At 28.8% G+C, this 17,977-nt stretch overlaps 4 protein-coding genes across 4 annotated transcripts; 2 read left to right on the plus strand and 2 right to left on the minus strand.

Moving 5' to 3' along the window:
- The first annotated feature begins 4,512 nt into the window (after positions 1–4,512).
- LOC107190375 (mitochondrial import inner membrane translocase subunit Tim13) lies at positions 4,513–5,562 on the plus strand. Its single transcript, XM_015579172.1, has 3 exons — positions 4,513–4,725; positions 4,810–4,878; positions 5,428–5,562. Exons 1-3 carry the CDS (start codon positions 4,621–4,623, stop codon positions 5,524–5,526), a joined length of 273 nt encoding a protein of 90 aa, XP_015434658.1. The 5' UTR covers positions 4,513–4,620; the 3' UTR covers positions 5,527–5,562.
- A 4,454-nt stretch (positions 5,563–10,016) lies between these two features.
- Positions 10,017–12,622, minus strand: LOC107190374 (putative uncharacterized protein DDB_G0282133). Its single transcript, XM_015579171.1, has 6 exons — positions 12,454–12,622; positions 12,272–12,325; positions 11,710–11,979; positions 10,797–11,601; positions 10,356–10,564; positions 10,017–10,249 (listed from the first exon to the last, which is right to left on the minus strand). Exons 1-6 carry the CDS (start codon positions 12,547–12,549, stop codon positions 10,172–10,174), a joined length of 1,512 nt encoding a protein of 503 aa, XP_015434657.1. The 5' UTR covers positions 12,550–12,622; the 3' UTR covers positions 10,017–10,171.
- Positions 12,623–13,161: 539 nt separating this feature from the next.
- Positions 13,162–14,171, minus strand: LOC107190339 (protein-lysine N-methyltransferase N6amt2). Its single transcript, XM_015579132.1, has 4 exons — positions 13,979–14,171; positions 13,631–13,778; positions 13,356–13,565; positions 13,162–13,295 (listed from the first exon to the last, which is right to left on the minus strand). The coding sequence occupies exons 1-4, from the start codon at positions 14,123–14,125 to the stop codon at positions 13,162–13,164; spliced, it is 639 nt and encodes a 212-aa protein (XP_015434618.1). The 5' UTR covers positions 14,126–14,171.
- Positions 14,172–14,519: 348 nt separating this feature from the next.
- Positions 14,520–17,967, plus strand: LOC107190308 (probable glutamine--tRNA ligase). Its single transcript, XM_015579099.1, has 10 exons — positions 14,520–14,747; positions 14,920–15,224; positions 15,312–15,502; positions 15,593–15,845; positions 15,937–16,234; positions 16,316–16,695; positions 16,772–17,090; positions 17,177–17,397; positions 17,651–17,843; positions 17,917–17,967. Exons 1-10 carry the CDS (start codon positions 14,628–14,630, stop codon positions 17,965–17,967), a joined length of 2,331 nt encoding a protein of 776 aa, XP_015434585.1. The 5' UTR covers positions 14,520–14,627.
- Positions 17,968–17,977: the final 10 nt, after the last annotated feature.

Consider the following 17,977-nt stretch of genomic DNA (forward strand, 5'->3'; position numbering starts at 1 on the left):
TTTTTTAATTTGAATTATTTATAATTATGTAACAATTTCAATTTGGTTTTAATAGTGAAACAATTATCTTGTAAATGAAACTGCTTTATTTTGAAAATAAATATTACACAGGACATTCCTAAAATCGAGATACAACCGAAAAAGACAGAATTGCGCATACAAAAACAAATTGAAAATGTATAATAAAATATTTTGGTAGAGTACTTCATTTTGTTAAAAAAACTTACTTTACAAAAAAAATTTCACAGAACTTCAATATATTTTTTCAAAATTTGAGACTATTGACCTTGAACAGAATTATTGAGAAAATTTTTTTTATGATTCGTATATTATAAAACAGCATTTTGATCTGTATTAAAATGCATATAGAAAGATCAATCCATACCGATAAAATGAAAAGTAGTGAAATGTGTACGATTGATAGTTTAAAAGATAAAAATTACTTTGTCTTATTTGCTTTCACGAAAATTGGAAGCAGCCACAAATTCTATTGCCTTGTATACATATTTAAAACAGATTTGACACGGATTAAATTATGACTTAAACCAAACCTAATTTTACATAAGCAACGCTATATTTTGATTTGATTAAAATTACTGGTTCGGAATGCAAAAGGCGATCAATTTAACACTAGAACTATCGAATCCGTCAAAATGACAGATTGCAAATTTCCTATTCTACGCTTACTGAAATAATAACAGTATTGGTTAGTTTAGTCAGCTCTAAGAAATTCATAACTAACGGTGATTCCCTAATGTATCTAAACCCCCGACGTTGATTTTGGTGTTTCATACACACTCTGGGTTTTTCATCTTTCTCTGACGTCAACAAGAGATATGAAGCCATGCGTTCTAGTTAACGATAGTGCAACTCTACTCGCGTGTTTTTACTGAATCATGATCTTGAAGTTATCTTACGATGAACAGTCTGTTTTTACACAGTACTTCAATCGTGATTCGACGTAAATTAAGAGATCATGATACGATAAAGTAACAGTAAAAAAAAAACATAATAATGCGACAGGTGCAATCTATACATAACGTTGCTTAAAAATAAACATAATTCCTGTAAATATTAATTGTGACGTTGCATTTTAGAAAATATTTTATACTTGACTACCTTTTAATACATTTTTGACGCTGTATTAATGTAATATTACTTTTTTTTTTTCGTGAACCCAACATATTTAATTTAAAAGCATCAAATGCTTAATAATAGTATTTTTTATTAGAATTATTTCCATATGTATAATTTAGAAACTACACAGTTTATACTTTTCTTATACTGTTACTCTTCTTACTCATACTCTTACACTCTTCTGTAATAAACACATTTTCGTTTTAATGCATGACTTTACCTACCCGTAAGGAGTCACGCATACAGCATTATGAAAAGATTAATACATATAAAATGTCTCAGATAAAATGTTACAACTTATTTTCTCTGAAACCATTAATCCTTATGACTCTAAGAACGAATACAGTCATCTATCGTTGAACGCTTGTTGTATACTAAAAGTTGCTAAACCTGCCTATAATCATAACCTGTCGGCTGGCAGACTCGCGCTCTGATTGGTCGGGGTTTTTCGTTAATATATCGTTAACAAAGTCTTGGATAACATTTTTGCTAAGAAAAACTTGTTTTAAATCACCTCATGAATCAGCCATTTCCGGGTCCTCCAACATTTTTGTTACACCCTGTATGTATGTATATTCAAACGTTCAAAAACAATTCTTAATACAACAAGAAAAGAATCTTTCACATAGAGTCGATATAAAACTTCCAAGTAAAGATAATTTTATTTTAAACATGTTCGATTTATTTTTGTGCACAAAATAATCTTCTTTGGATATACCACGAATAATGTCACATAAACCTAACATTAGATAACTTGTACCTCTCCTCTTATAAATAAAAACAAGACAATTTTTACTTAAAAAAATATAAAACATCGACTAATAATATTACTTTTATTTGGAATATCGTTCCATTGTTTATGAAATACTAAATGAAACTGTTCGACGGAGATATCTTTCATAACTCTCGTCGCTGATTTCAGCCAAACTAGAGCTTGTATAAATGTTATATCAGCCTCGTACTCTTCCGCACAATCTGATAATTTTTCAAAATCTTCGAAAAAATTTTGCGGTATATTTGGAGAATGTTTGCATCGACAACACGGGTTACCATCTTCATCCAAATTCCTTAATCTCTTTCGATTCATTTGGCTTAAAAGGTCTTCCACAACAGACGAGCTCGATTCAGTTCTCGTTTCTGCTTCATTGTGTACATCTGCATCAATATACATTCAAAAAGAACCAACATGCGATTTGTTAAATACGATCTTCAATTTTTTATTGAGATTTTGAGTCAGAGCCGGTATTGAGCACCGAAACTAAAACTGATATTTTGTTTATGGTAATTACAGAAAAACACAACTTTAAAAAAAATATATAAAACTTTTAGTATTTTAAAAGTAGTCGGAATGGAATGGAAAGACAACTTATATCGTTTTTAAAATAATCCTATTTTTCAGTATAGTAATACCCTTTAACATCAATGCAGTTGAACCGACGACGATATTCCAATTTTATAGACCAGTGTTCTAAATACATTGTTCACACTACAAAATATTATATGTAGTATATAGACTTAATACGTTACGATTATTCACATAACAAATGAAAATCTTCGATAAACTAAAAATTTCAGAACTACCGATGTCATCTATGCTTCATTCCGAAAACTTTTCAAATGATGCACGTATGAATACATACTTACAATTACATAGTTTATAGTAACAAAACTGAAGCTAAGCTCATAAGAAATTCCAAGTAAATACTTTTGTTATCCTAGAGGATTCTGCGTACCAATAATTAATCTACTATCTATTTCAATAAATTCTAAACACCTTCCTGACCTTTTATTTTTCAAAACTTGGAAAGGTTGTTATTGAACAAGAACAAATATTATTGAAGCAGAATACACTTCTGATTTCTCGAAACGTGAATACTAAATCTAATAAATTACAGTAGATTACTTGTTGGTACACCTAATACTGGGCATTTCATTTAATTTAACCGCATACAAAGCGTTTAAGGAAGCAGTATTTCACATTAATACACAGTATGTTTGATGTTTCTTAGCTAGTATGAAAATAAGACGTTACATAGTAATATTAATATATACAGATTGCTTCATATCTTCTGTTTAGTTACAATGTGTGTATTAATGTAAATACGTTTTCATATAGTTTTTGTGATAATCAAGATAAACGGAAACATCCTGTATTATTTCAGTTTTCGAAAACCGATACCGTTTTCAGTCATTTTTACGTAACCTGTATCAGTAATACGAAGATACAAATGTTTCTTGTATATTTGTTGAAGTTCAAGAAGAACTTTATTTCGACTTTCAACGTGAACTTTTATTCGTTCGGTGTCACTGGTATCGGCGCCCATCTAGAAAATACCGGCAGCATATTAAAAGATCTAATAAACAATTTAAAAGGGTGAAATGCCCTAGAAATCGGGGAAACATCCTAACTAAGTAAAACTGATCGCCAAGGAGCAAATTTCAAAAGACTTCCTATTTCAGTGTTAAAAAAAATGGAGAAACAATTTTGTTTTATGTAGGTACATCTCTAAGAAACGATAATTGGACGGAAGATGTACACAGATTTATTTACGAACAAATTCACCGAATTGTTTTACATTAGGTGTTCCCAAAACAAGTTTTGAAGCAAAATTCGCAGAATATTACATGGGACGAATGGCGGTAAAAAATTCTAATTGTATCTTGTGTCTCAAAAATGTTCCATTTTGTATCCATAATTTAAGGCTTTTTATATGTCTATTTACAAATAAATTATACCCAGATAGCACATGACGCCTTGCAGACGCCCATTTTACGCGTATTTTAGATCTAAGGCGCCTTCAAGCCGTCTTCAAGGCGTCATTGGGCGTCATGTGCTATCTGGGTAGTTTGTACAGGTTCGTATAGTGATATCGAAAAACACAAGTTCTATAAAATATCAGCTTTCTCGCTTAAACTATTTTCAATTCATTAAATATTAAAGTTTGAGTTGCAATTGCTGAGTTTGCATGGACACCTAATGGAAAAAGTTCAGGCAAAAATTCACCACAAAGATCTTCTCTAATTATCGAATATACGTACAAATCTTACCTTACAATGGTATTGAATGTAATCATTAGGTCGAATTCGTGAAAACCATCTAAATTTCTTGTATATTAATAGCACGTCGCAAAAATTTAAAAGGAGATGCAATAATGGCACAAAATTGTGTGCAATGTGAAATTCATAATTGCAGATTTCTATGTCAATTCAAATATGATTAGTTACTAGCGTTATCAGTACATGCAATATATAATCAAAAAAGTTCCAGAATAATCGTTACGTAACTGTAAGCTGTTAACTGTATACAAGCCATTGTAAACGGCATTTAAAAGGGCAACTTCACGTGCTTCCGGTTTACTGAACCAGTCGGGCACAGTCGGCACAGTCGGGCAAACACATATATGATTCGGGGACAGTAGTAGTGCAAAGTGATTTTAATTTTAATATTACTGTATAAAAAACAATTATTTAATACATGTAAATATGGATTCTCTGTCGTCCGGCTCATTAACAAGTTCCCAAAAGGATGAACTTATGGAACAAATTAGACAACAAATCGCTGTTGCAAACGCACAGGAATTACTTACGGTATGATTACACAAGTACATATTACTTTTTACTTATACGTACGTAAGATGAATGAACGATACAGATTTGATCTGCTATTTTCAGAAAATGACAGAGAAATGCTTCAAAAAGTGCATAAACAAGCCGGGTACAACGCTGGACAGTTCTGAACAGGTAACCTCTCTTACTTGGTGAAATATAACCTTAAGGACGCTTAAATATTATACAAAAGGATTGGATAACATACTGAGAAATTTCGAATCATAAATGCATTGGCATTTAAAGTATCATAAAAGCTTACTTTTAATTGATTTTATAATCTAATGTTTACTTGAAGTTAAATATTTATTTTTTTCACCGGTAATCAATCGACGCGTGTTCTGTTCATTATAAAATAATTAAGCGGGTCACGTGTAAAATACATTTTCAGAAATTTAAATATAAACATTTATGTAAACAATATGGTTAAAAGCACTTTTATAACATTTGTGCATTCATTTCTACATAAAGTAATAATAATATATGTGACTATGAGAAGTGCTTGTACATACCATAAATAAATATAAAACAAAGATAGAATATTTGCTCATTATAGTTATTGTAAAATTGAGTAGTAGAATTTACAATATCTTCATAAACAATTATGATCTTGTTATAATACTAAAAGCATATTTTTATTGTTATTAATATAAAATTATGTTGTACATTATGTTTTATTTACAGAAATGTGTAGCAATGTGTATGGACCGATATATGGATACATTTAATCTCGTATCAAAAGCATATAGTGATCGACTACAAAGAGAGCGCAACAGAATGTAAAAGCACAGTTTCTGAATAAATTGTTTCTTTGTTGTATATCTTGTAGTTTTCTGAACAGTAATAGTTGTATATCAACTATTTTCCAAACATTGTTAAGCAATATCACCATTGTAATTACAATGTATATTTATTATGAGATTGTATAAAACAATCTATTATATCAAATCTGTTAGTTATAAATATTAAATAGTTTTGTACATAAGATTGCCAATTCTAATTAATTCCAATTACAAAGTAGATTATATTTGTATATATGTCTACACCCAAGAAGTGTTTTAAATTTGGATAATGCAGTTTATAATCACAGTGTTATGCGCATTTATAGAATACTAACATAATATAATAAATTGAAAGTTTATTCAATACATTATTTAAAAATATCTATGTGTTATATGTGCAATAAAAAGTTAATGAGACTTATTATATTGTTATGATTAATTTCTCAAGCGTATTAAACAATGTTACATGATAAATGTTATTTAATTCGTTTTTGTACCAAAAAAATAAATTATAGTTGTAAATTTGATAGAAATAGAAGTTTTTTTTAACATTCGTAATTAATAAATATTTTTTTCATTAACATTCAGAATTACGGAATTAATAAATTTCTGACACCATTACACTACATATTTTAAATACCAGTATGAATTCTTAATGCAGATTGGTTGCAGGGTGATTAGAAAAAATTGCAACACTTGGAAAAGAGAAAAATCTTTATAAAATAAATAACATATACATGAATATCATTACATCGTACTTCAAAATCATAAATAAGTAACTTAGGTGTTTTGTAAATCCCACAATTCCATAGTATGTATTTGCATTGTTTATTATTCATACACACTAAAAGGCACAATATAGCTACCAATATTTCAACGTGGTTACAAAAGTAATTCTCTAGGACTGTATGAAAAAATATTGTGAATAGTTCATTAATACTTCATCTCCTTACTTTGATATTATAAATTAGCAAATAATAATTACAACTATTTCGTATCAGTGTTTGTAAAATGTATGATTAATTTGCATATGGTGCATTAAATACTATTGTCATAATATGTACAAATTAATACAGATACTTTTTATAACGTAATAAATCGATGTCATTACTTCTTCATCATATTCTTTTCCTATCAAAAAACTGCTTTGAAGATGTATATATTGGAAAACAAAACTTGGTATAGATTTTTTATTTGGAAAAATATATTCCCAAGCTTTTTTGTACTGCATTCTCTTATATGTTTGACATATAAAATGAAAGGTTCAATATTTGTAATGTACTTTATGTGTACATTTTGCAAATTTTAAAAAATATTAATGTGTAACAAGTCCTTCAAGTTATTATAGACCTACTAGAAGAGCTGAAGCCTAATTTTCTATTACATAAAAATAACAAATGAGAGAAGATAACGACATATCTGTGTATTAACAATTTATGATGATGTGGCATGGTAGCAGACAATGTGATGCCTCGGATATGTAGTATCTAATACTTAAGTTAGTTTAGATTTATTTTAACTATAAGCTAAATTGTTCTGTGCTGGTGTCACATGGACAAACAATTTAGTATTGTGATACATAACTTCTATATGTAAAAGGAAAGAAAGTAAATTTAGAATAAAAACAAAGTTTAATAATTTGAAAGTATACCTAATTATCATAACTTCCATTAAATATGTACATAGGAATTGTATTTCCATTGTTAATGAAATATAACTAACCGAGAAATAGCTAATACACTGAAAAGTAGCCAGTAGAAAGCCAATCGTTCCAAAAGTTTTATTGATGGATGAAGTACAACCATAATTTTGTGATTTAGAAAAAGGAAAAGTGTCGACATTTCATCTTTGTTTCTAAATCACAGAGTCTGTAACCATGCAGTGAACTTTCCCAAATAAAACAGGATTAACAAAAAATGTAAAGTGATACAGTGCATAAAGGATTTCTTTGTATATGAATGTAACAAAAATATCAGTGACAATAAGAAACTGCAAAATCCTTATAAATCTGTAACAAGACTTTCGTAAATATTAAAATACACGAGTATGTAACTATAAATCAATGAAGTTTAACTGAGATTACATAAGTATAAAAATGTCTGTATATCCTACGATAAAAATGCTTACAGAAACACTTCCAAGTTTTACGAGAATGCAAAATAAAATTTCAATATATATTGTGTAATTGTGAAACGTTTCTTAAATTGCTCTCTTTTCTCTCTCTCTCTCCCTTTCTCTCTCTCTCTCTCTCTCTCTCTCTCTCTCTCTCTCTCTCTCTCTCTCTCTTATATGCTATAGTGAAAAATACTTATGGTGTAGATTATCTTACTAATTCTAACAATACAACAAAAGTGTAATAATCTTCATAACAATGGAATGTATTTATGCTTTACGTTCTATAGAGTGTAGGAATGTTCAGTGTTGTCCTGAAATCGTTTTTATAAAATTACGTTATATTGATTTTAAAATGTAACCACGTTGATTGGTCAGGAACACACCTGCTTTAATATATACATAGAGATAAAAATTGATTCAAACTAAGTGATTTCATTGTCTTAATCTTCTAATGATAAGTTTATAATAAACATGTATTCAGTACAATTTTTACTGTTCAAGGTATGAGTCTCAAAGAGACAAATAGTTTTGATGATCAGTGTCCTAAAAGATATCAAAACAATCATATATTAATTTTTTGTATTCGCAATTTATAAAAAAATGCACAAAAAATACGTAGAATAAAAAACGCGAACTTTCAGCAACACTAAGTAAATACAGTCATATTGTACTATAAATAGCACTGTTATAGTGAAATTACAGTCAACAATTACGACTTTCTAGTTAAGTTGTGTGTGAAATATTTGAATTATAATTATAGTAATCTTAGTCTTAAGTAGGATTAGTCTTGTGCAGATGGAACTGTAAGTCACATTACAGGATTATGAAATCTCTTTGTTTGAATCAGTTATAGTAGTATTCAGTATTGATGTCCTTAAAATAATTGTGTGCTGCTAAGAAGTTTTGTGAAGGAAGCAGGCTGTACATTTTTACAAACAGATTTTGATTTGTCAAGCATTCTGTTGATCCACCATGAATTGTACTTAGTTATTGCATCTTATTCAGAGCATAATATATTTATACCAATATGTTTATCAAGTTATTGGATTGCCCAAAAATTTAGTTTCTTAGCCTAAATCTTTCGATAATCATTGAGATATTACTAGACTGCGGATTTTATGCATTTAAAGCCTATAAGGCTCAATGAAGTACAATAACAGACAAAACTTTCATAGGATCTAACGAGTTTTTTATTTTATTCTGAACCCAGTAAGATATTTAAGACGAAAAATAAATTCCTACATTTGTTTTTATCTTTATAAATTATTTTAAATGTCATTTTGCATAGAAATCCGCACTCTAGATATTACAAATTACGAATACAAAGAAGCACATAAGTATCTAATTTCCCATTAAATAACTTCAACTTTTATAAATAATAGTTTCAGTTTCACGCATTTAGCACCATTATGTTTAAAAAATATAATTTGATGTATTTTTAGGCAATCCATGTTTAGACGGATGATTTATCAATATTGCTATCGATACTATACCAGTAACTTCAGTTAAGTGAGGTAATTAATGACATTCAGTCATAAAATCAGATAAGAATTATTCTGGTAAACACAACAAAACTATTACAAAATTTTTCAGAGAGAAATAACTAAGTATTCAACAATCATTAATGTAACTGATTACTTTCCACTTCTTAAGATATTTTAACACTGAGATAATTGGCTTTAAAAATAATAATACTAGACATATTTACAGAATAACGTAGAAGGCAATTTGTCTGAAAATCCAAGTAAAAGTCTCAGTATTATAATTCTAATTCAATCAACAATGTATCACAATTTTTAAAACAAAAACCATTCCCACTTTGATTTAAATCTCATGAATTGGATTGAATTAAATATTATTTCGCTTTCATGATATCGATGCAATTTTCTAGTTGCAAATATTTCTTATTAAATTACAAAATTATAAATATGCTACCTTCACTTGTTTCATACAAGCATCTTGGAACTTTCAGATGATATCTACTTTCGATTCTTAGATTTTTACATAAAATATAATTTTACATCTTATTGCAGTAGTAGCAAAAGGCATTGGCAGTCTAGTTTGTTTTTACATTATTAGCCCATTATAATGAAACGTTTTGTACACTTTTTGTAAACAGTTAAAACGTTCTTGTGGTGATTTTACAATCACTATAGTACTGAATTCAGAATATTCATTCAAAAGTTGTGATTTTTAAATCCTGATAAAATATATCAAATGTGAATTTACGATTTGTACAAAAATATGTTTATTTCTATCGAGAAATATATATAAAATACTGAAAATATAACACTCCTGGATATTCATTCAGCATTTCCCTTCTACGTTTTTTTTGTAGGAAAACTTATAAGTATTGAGCCATAAATGGCAGTGCCATGTCAAAAACCAAAATAATTCTGCAAGTTTGTGTCCATCATAGTTTGCAGTAACATACTTAATACCTCAGCATAGGATATCAAGTATCAAAGTTACGAAAAAAATAACATCTTGAAATACTTGCAGAAAGAAATATCTGTAGTTATAGTTTTCGATTATAATTCTTTTGCACAATTTGTTGTAATACCTGTTGCAAAATTTGATATATTTTTATCCAGATTTATGTCTTCTAGCTAAAAAAGAATTATACGAGGAGTATTCAAACTGTGTAAGAAAATTCTGATGCCTATTCAAATATATTAAGTAAGAAAGTCTTGAATCCGTGTTATATTTACTTACACATGAAGTACTGCTCAATATATCGTCAATTTCTTCAATTTCTTCACTTATATCTTCACTATGCACACTTTGAGTTTTGTCTTGTTTTTTTGTTTGCAATTTTATTGGGCTATTTGATCTGTCAGGTTCTTTAGTAGGACTTTGATCATAAGCACTGCCAGATGCATACGAAATGAAATCTTCTTCATAATTATCAACTCCATCGGTTCCTGAATACAATATGTTAATGATATGCTTGTTATGCCATATGCACATCAATGATTAGACTGTGAATGTTTATATATTTACAGCATATATGAGTATGTAAAGCACAATAGAATGTGTTTTATTGTGTTTCTTTGTTTTACTTTTAACTTAAAAAAAAACACCTAACAAAGCAACTGAAACTGTAAAATTGTATAGACATCTACAGCCACAAATGATAAACATATGTCAACATACCAAGCCCGATATCCATCAATTCCTTCAGATCATTAATATTAGTCTTTTTGCCATTTAATGGTGGGAGATCACTAAGTATAGAATGAGATTTCTTATCTAAAGATGGTAAATCTTGTAAAAAGGATTCAGTATTATGTATAGTATTGATATTTTCTCTTTTCCCATCAACAATAATTTCTTCAAAGTATACAGTTTTCCCAAAACTATTCCCAGTATTAACTGACTTCTTATTTTGTACGTTATTTGCTATTTGTAATTCCAAACTATTTATATTATTTTGCTTACTTATATCTTCATTTTGATTTGTTTGCAATTCAGTAACTATAGATTCATCAAACTTAATTAAAGGCTCGGTTTTATTTAGTAAATTTGTTTGGATGGGCGTATCTATTTCAGTCTCCTGTATCATGTGATTCATCACTGTAGTTGTGCCATTCGGACTTACAGAGAGTGTATCAAAATGCATATTATTGTTCCCTTTACTATCAATTCCATTGTCCTTTTCTGAGCTTCCAGAAATTATACTTTTCCTGAGAGAGTCATTTTGTATTTCAAAATTTGATTGATCTATTGAAACATTGTCAAAAGACATTTCTTTACTTTTCTTATCTGTTATTGTCACATTTATCGGAAGTTTTGGGCTTTGTAACGAAACACTCTGCAATTTATCCGAAATATCATTATTATTTGATAATGATGCTGTTTCTTTATGTAATACCTTTGGAATGGAAATTTCAAATGTTGCATTTGCAATATTTGTTGCACTTTCATCTGTTTTATTAAGCCTGCTATTGTTAGTTTCATTCTGTAAGAACAGTTATATTTTACAATTACTGTATTCTATAATACAAAGTATATTTAACATTTAATATTTTAAATCGAATAAAAGTTTCAAATATTTTAATAGAGATACCTTTTGTGTGTTATTAAAGGCACTATTCATGCTATTTTTTAAAATTTCTCCAAGTAATGGTTCATTAGATTCAATACCTAATTCTTCACATAATTTATTTCTTCCAACATAATTATATTCTTTTCCAAAGTATGTCTCTGGATCATACACAGATATTGTATAATCGAGACCAAAATATTCTAGGAACTCCCTAACCAAGGAAAACAATAATTTTCCTTCTGAGTTAGCCAGGTACTGTTTTACAGATTTATTGAGGAGCGGTTCTGGATTCTAGAATTTTAAGTCAATTATTTATTAAGAATATTTTAAATTTCGAAAAAAATAATTAAACAATATTGATTAATATTTACAACAAGGAAGCTTATATAAATAAATTGTAGACAAATATAATATTTAATTTACATTATTTTTTATAATTTATCATTTACACTATTTATTGTACACTATAATTTACATATTAATTTTTGTTAATAAATGTACAATAAATATTTTGATAAGTACATATAACAAGTTTCAATCAAGATTTCTTAAGATTTACGTATTATAGAAAAATTTGACATACCATTACTGATTCTTGTTCTTCTAGAGCTAAGAACACACTTGCTCTCAGTTCTGCCTATAACATTACAGAAAACTTTGAAAAGAGTATCACAATGAAAATAAAAAAATTCAATCAAGTTCTTTGACACAATGTACATAACCTAAAGAAAAAGGCGTGATTTTTATAACTTTGTTTTAGCATACCCGCACTTTTGCAAGAACACCATTATTCTCGAGGGTCTGCACCACCAAATCCCGTAATTCTGTATCCTCCTCCATGGAAATGTTTCCGTCTATCATGATTATAAATAAAAATTACTCCCACAAACACTCAAGAAATGTAAATATTTACGCTTTCCATCGCGTGTCTTCTTTTCACAGATGTTTACCTAGAGATTATTTTTTCCCTGTCTAGGGAGTTTAAACTTAACCCTTCAAAAAAGTAAGTCGTATTCTTTTTTTTATGTCAGGTATTCTTTTAGTCTTCCCTTAATTATATGTAACTGCACATAAAGCTAAAATAGAGCTTATTACACAATAGTTGCTGTAGAACACAAAACGTAAAGTAAGTCATCAAATTTAATACTTTGTTCGAATATGTTGCAAATATGCCAGTATTACCAACATATTTCAGTCTTTAATTATAAAAAAATATACTCAAGAAAATAAAAGAAGAATTCCATATTTATTTTACTTAATTAGTTGGAAAAATAATGTCTTAATATTTCTTTTTGCTTAGTCATCCACGTCAATTTCTATGTTGAAACATTTCAGTAGACCGGAAGTACCCCAACTATTTAAATGTAACGAACATTTCGAATGTTTACATTTCCTTTTAATGTCAAAATTTTACTGAATGTTCAATTTTAAACATTTAAACAACACTTGTACATATTTTTATCTTATTTTTATTTATTTTAACATTTTGTCAAAGTCGAAATTAGAGTAACAATAAAATTCATTAGCAAGGTTATTTTGATGATGAGGTACAAAGTTACAAATTTTAACATCCAACAGCCTTTCCACTAATTCTGCCATAATAGCACCTAATAAAAATAATAAACTGAAATGTAATTTTAAGTTACAATTTATGAATAAATACCCACCTGTACAAAGAACAATATTCTTTTTCGCCAAGAATTTTATTGTAAGAGCAGTTTTTGTTAAACATTCGTCAGACAGGAATGGTGGATCAGCTATGACTAAATCATAAGAACCTGACTTATTTCTTGGTACATCCAAAGGAAATTTATAATTATATGGTTCAAAGTCAGAGCCAAATACTCTAAAACGTTCATCGTACTCAAAAAGTGTTACTAGGAACAAAGAATTAGTTTAATAATATTAATAATAATATCATACAGATAATGTGTATTTATACCTTGTCGTTTGCCACAGTTCTTTTTTAATTTGCTGTACAGGGTAGGACATGAAATTAGAGCAATTTGTTCATCAGCCTCTGTAGAATTTATAGCACCTCTTACAAGAGTATCTGTGGTGTTTTCATCATACCAAAACTGACTTAATTGCTATTGATATTAAAAATTAATATAATATTGGGAATATTAATACCATAGAACATAGTATTTGCATGTTTAAGCAAATAAAAGGGATACTACAACATTGTTTATAAAATATTTATGTAGTTCATTGTAATATTAACTTATTAATTAAAAATTACAAATGTTATTCTGTCACAATTTCTAAAATGCAGTAAAAATTCACTTACCCAGTTTTCATCAAAAGAAACGTCTAATGTTTGGCTTTCTGACATGCATTTTAATTGATTTTCCCTTTCTTCTTTCTCTTTAAGAAATTCATTTAATACAGCAAGTGTTGTGGGACATAATTGTAAATCATCATCACTATCGCTCATTTTTTTTAAATAACTCGTGTGTACAATATATTATATTTACAAATAGGTAGGTAGTACTTAAATTTTAATAATATAATCTATTGCATAAATCGATCGTATTGTACACATCACATGCGACTTAACCAACTATTATTATACATGACCTGTAATAATATCTGTAAAAATGAATAAAATTGTCAGTTTTATAATAGGGTAATTAATTGAAACTTAATATTTTTCCAAATATACTATATTAATCAAATTATCATTATATTATCATTGGTATACACATAACACGTTGAAAAATAAAACGAAATACATAATTTCTTCTTATTTCATTGCCACATTATGTATAATTTATATAGGTAACCCCGGTAACCCCTATGTCATCGATATCGCATGAACGCAAGAACACGCGAGAATTGATTTGCTGATCTTAAAATTAAAGCAACTTCTATATAGTATATATAAATAAGTACTTACTGCTTACACCTTACACGTTAAAGAGAGGAAATAAAATAGGATGGTAGAAATGGAAGACGATATAAAATTGTTTCAATCGATTGGTTTAAGTGAACAAAAGGCCAAAGAAACGTTGAAAAATAAACAGGTTTCTAATAATTTAAAACTTACAATAATAGAGGTTAGCAAATTTCGTACATTAAAAAACTGCATTTACACTAATTCAACTTTTTCATCTATTTAAAATTGCCATCGATATATTTTTGGCTGCTTTCAATGAAGTGCTACTTTTATTGTTCAGTATTATATCACACTTCCACATTCAGTTGTACCATATGTAATCATATTTGTAGGCGAATAAATATGGAATTATCACACCAGAAGTTGGAATTTTATTGTACCATCTCGCTTCCAAAATTAAAAATCAAATTTCCGACCAATTACCATTTATTGCTAAATACATAGTTGAGAAAAAGTTAGATACAATACAAAGAGTAGATGCTGCATTAAGTTTCTTGCTTAACCATGTGAAAAAAACTATTGACGTGTCAAATTTTGAGAAAGAATGTGGTATTGGCATTGTTGTTCTACCAGAAGAAATTGAAAGTGAAGTAGAGAATGTTTTAAATGCACATAAAGCAGAGATATTGGAAAAAAGGTACTGCAGTTTTTATTTTATTATTTTCCATCAAAGTGTTTATAACATATTATAAAGTTTAAGATATACAACTCTCTGTATTTATAGATATCATTTGAATGTTGGACCATTAATGCAACAAGTGCGTAATAATTTGAAATGGGCTGATGGAAAAGAAGTGAAGAATGAATTTGATGTTCAAATGCTTGTACTCTTAGGACCTAAAGTTGATTCTGATTTTGCTCTGCCCCCTAAAACAGTAAAACAAACAAAGATAAAGAAACCAGAAAAAGAAAAAGGTAAGTTGAGAATTTGTAATGAACTTAAAATCAGTTTTTTCTTAAATGTTTTTGAAATGATGAAGTATTTAATATTTTGTTAATTAGTAGAACAGAAAAACGTGACAGCAGTAAATGAGAAAGTGGGTGCTCAAACAATAAGTGAATTAATGAAAACTAAAGTTCATTTTCATAAACCAGGAGAAAATTATAAGACTGAAGGATACATTGTAACTCCAAGCACACAAAAATTGTTACAAGAACATTTAAAAATAACAGGTGGTAGAGTGAGAACTAGGTTTCCACCAGAGCCAAATGGAATTTTACATATTGGACATGCAAAGGCAATTAACATTAATTTTGGGTATGTTTTATATTGCAGTGTACACTTGTCTTTAGTTTTATTTTTATTTTTACCATATGAAATTATGTTACAACAAGTGATTTCATTGTAGATATGCTGCAGCTCATGATGGCATATGTTACTTACGTTATGATGACACAAATCCTGAGAAGGAAGAAGAAAAGTTTTTCGTTGGTATTCGTGAAATGGTAGAATGGCTCGGTTACAAGCCAGCTAAGATTACACACTCTTCTGACAACTTTCAACAGCTGTATGAATGGGCTGTTAAGCTTATAGAAAAGGGTTTCGCGTATGTTTGTCATCAATCTAGCAAAGAAATAAAAGGTTTTAATCCCCCTCCAAGTCCATGGCGTGATAGGCCAATTTCAGAGAGTTTACAGTTATTCCAAGTAATTGCATTTTCTATAGATAGTATTATCAGTATATAAATGACTGGTCTACCAGTTATAATTCTAATATTTTGCACATAGGATATGAAAGATGGCTTACTTGAAGAAGGTGAAGCCACATTACGTATGAAAGTAACATTAGAAGAAGGAAAGCAAGATCCAGTTGCATATAGAATTAAATACACTCCTCATCATAGGACGGGGGATCAGTGGTGTATTTATCCTACTTATGATTTCACCCACTGTTTGTGTGACAGCATAGAACACATCACACATTCTCTTTGTACAAAAGAATTTCAATCACGAAGATCATCATATTATTGGCTTTGTAATGCTTTAGATATTTATTGTCCTGTACAATGGGAGTATGGCAGATTAAATGTAAGTTACACAGTTGTTTCAAAGAGAAAAATTGCCAAGCTAATTGAACAAGGTTTCGTAGCAGATTGGGATGATCCTAGGTATTTTAATATTATGTGTTTATGAACATAAGCTATAATCTGTTATTTTTTTTTACATATATTTTATCTCTTTCAGATTGTTTACACTAACAGCTCTTCGTAGACGAGGCTTTCCTTCTGAAGCAATAAATAATTTCTGTGCACAAATGGGCGTAACTGGTGCACAAGCAGTTGTTGATCCAGCAGTTTTAGAGGCATGTGTCAGAGATGTTTTAAATGTTACTGCAGCTCGACACATGGTTGTGCTAGATCCATTAAAAATAACTATTAGCAATTTCCCACATGAAAATCATGTGAAATTGTCTGTTCCTAATTTTCCTAATGAATCAGAAAAAGGACAACATGACATTGTTTTTAATAAGCTTGTCTATATCGAAGCATCCGATTTTAAGGAGGTATACATTATATTTTTACATAATAAGACAATATAAGCAATATTATTTACTGTAATTATTTTGGAAATTTGATTAAATGTTCATAGAAAGCAGAGAAAGATTTTCGACGTCTAACGCCAAATCAGTCGGTTGGTCTAAAGCATGCAGGTGTTGTTTTGACGGTTAAAGAAATAGAAAAAGATAGCAGTGGTAAAATCATGAATATTATTGTTAAACAAGAACCTGCTTCTGAAAGCAACAAACCTAAAGCTTTTATACATTGGGTATCAAATCCTGTATTAGCATCTGTTAGATTGTATGAACGCCTGTAAGTATTAGGTTTATTATTTGTATTAATTAGTAATTCTCTAACATTTAATAAAAGTAATACAAGTTTAAATTAAAAATATATTTCTTTTATCTTGCTTGATAAAACTGACATAAAATATTGTTGAACAATGAGAAATATTGTTAAAATAGCATTAGTTTATTTTATTACTACAATAAGGATTTAGTATAATTTAGTATAATTTTAAAATGCAATAGTTTGCTTATTTATGTATGTACAATATAACTTTTAGATTTAAACACAAAAATCCGGAAGATTCAAATGAAGTACCAAATGGCTTTTTAAGTGATATTAATCCGAGTAATAAAAAAGAAATTGTCGGTTACATCGATGCAAGTTTAATGAATTTGGCGAAACCTTTCGATAAGTTCCAATTTGAACGCATCGGCTTTTTTTCTACAGATCCAGATACTACATCAGAAAAGGTAAGTACGAAATTGAAAATTTATATACTTATCTTTATAATATATCTTCACTAATTGATTCCTTTCATTACAGCTTGTTTTTAATAGAACTGTGACATTGAAAGAGGATTCAGGAAAGGTATAAGTGAAGTTAA

This window comes from Dufourea novaeangliae, unplaced genomic scaffold, assembly GCF_001272555.1.
Source record: "Dufourea novaeangliae isolate 0120121106 unplaced genomic scaffold, ASM127255v1 scaffold177, whole genome shotgun sequence".
NCBI classification, from domain to species: Eukaryota; Metazoa; Arthropoda; class Insecta; order Hymenoptera; family Halictidae; genus Dufourea; species Dufourea novaeangliae.

Excerpts from the sequence above, each read along its gene's own strand:
- LOC107190375 (XM_015579172.1), top strand. The coding sequence starts at position 4,621 with ATGGATTCTCTGTCGTCCGGCTCATTAACAAGTTCCCAAAAGGATGAA. Across the intron at positions 4,726-4,809 it reads ACGCACAGGAATTACTTACG|AAAATGACAGAGAAATGCTT; the intron begins GTATGATTACAC and ends TGCTATTTTCAG. Across the intron at positions 4,879-5,427 it reads CGCTGGACAGTTCTGAACAG|AAATGTGTAGCAATGTGTAT; the intron begins GTAACCTCTCTT and ends TTTTATTTACAG.
- LOC107190374 (XM_015579171.1), bottom strand. The coding sequence starts at position 12,549 with ATGATAGACGGAAACATTTCCATGGAGGAGGATACAGAATTACGGGAT. Across the intron at positions 11,602-11,709 it reads CCTTTAATAACACACAAAAG|AATGAAACTAACAATAGCAG; the intron begins GTATCTCTATTA and ends CTGTTCTTACAG. Across the intron at positions 10,565-10,796 it reads ATTGATGGATATCGGGCTTG|GAACCGATGGAGTTGATAAT; the intron begins GTATGTTGACAT and ends TATTGTATTCAG.
- LOC107190308 (XM_015579099.1), top strand. The coding sequence starts at position 14,628 with ATGGTAGAAATGGAAGACGATATAAAATTGTTTCAATCGATTGGTTTA. Across the intron at positions 15,225-15,311 it reads GCAGAGATATTGGAAAAAAG|ATATCATTTGAATGTTGGAC; the intron begins GTACTGCAGTTT and ends CTGTATTTATAG. Across the intron at positions 17,844-17,916 it reads CAGATACTACATCAGAAAAG|CTTGTTTTTAATAGAACTGT; the intron begins GTAAGTACGAAA and ends CTTTCATTACAG.
- LOC107190339 (XM_015579132.1), bottom strand. The coding sequence starts at position 14,125 with ATGAGCGATAGTGATGATGATTTACAATTATGTCCCACAACACTTGCT. Across the intron at positions 13,779-13,978 it reads TTTCTTTTGATGAAAACTGG|CAATTAAGTCAGTTTTGGTA; the intron begins GTAAGTGAATTT and ends TAATATCAATAG. Across the intron at positions 13,566-13,630 it reads GAACTGTGGCAAACGACAAG|TAACACTTTTTGAGTACGAT; the intron begins GTATAAATACAC and ends CTTTGTTCCTAG.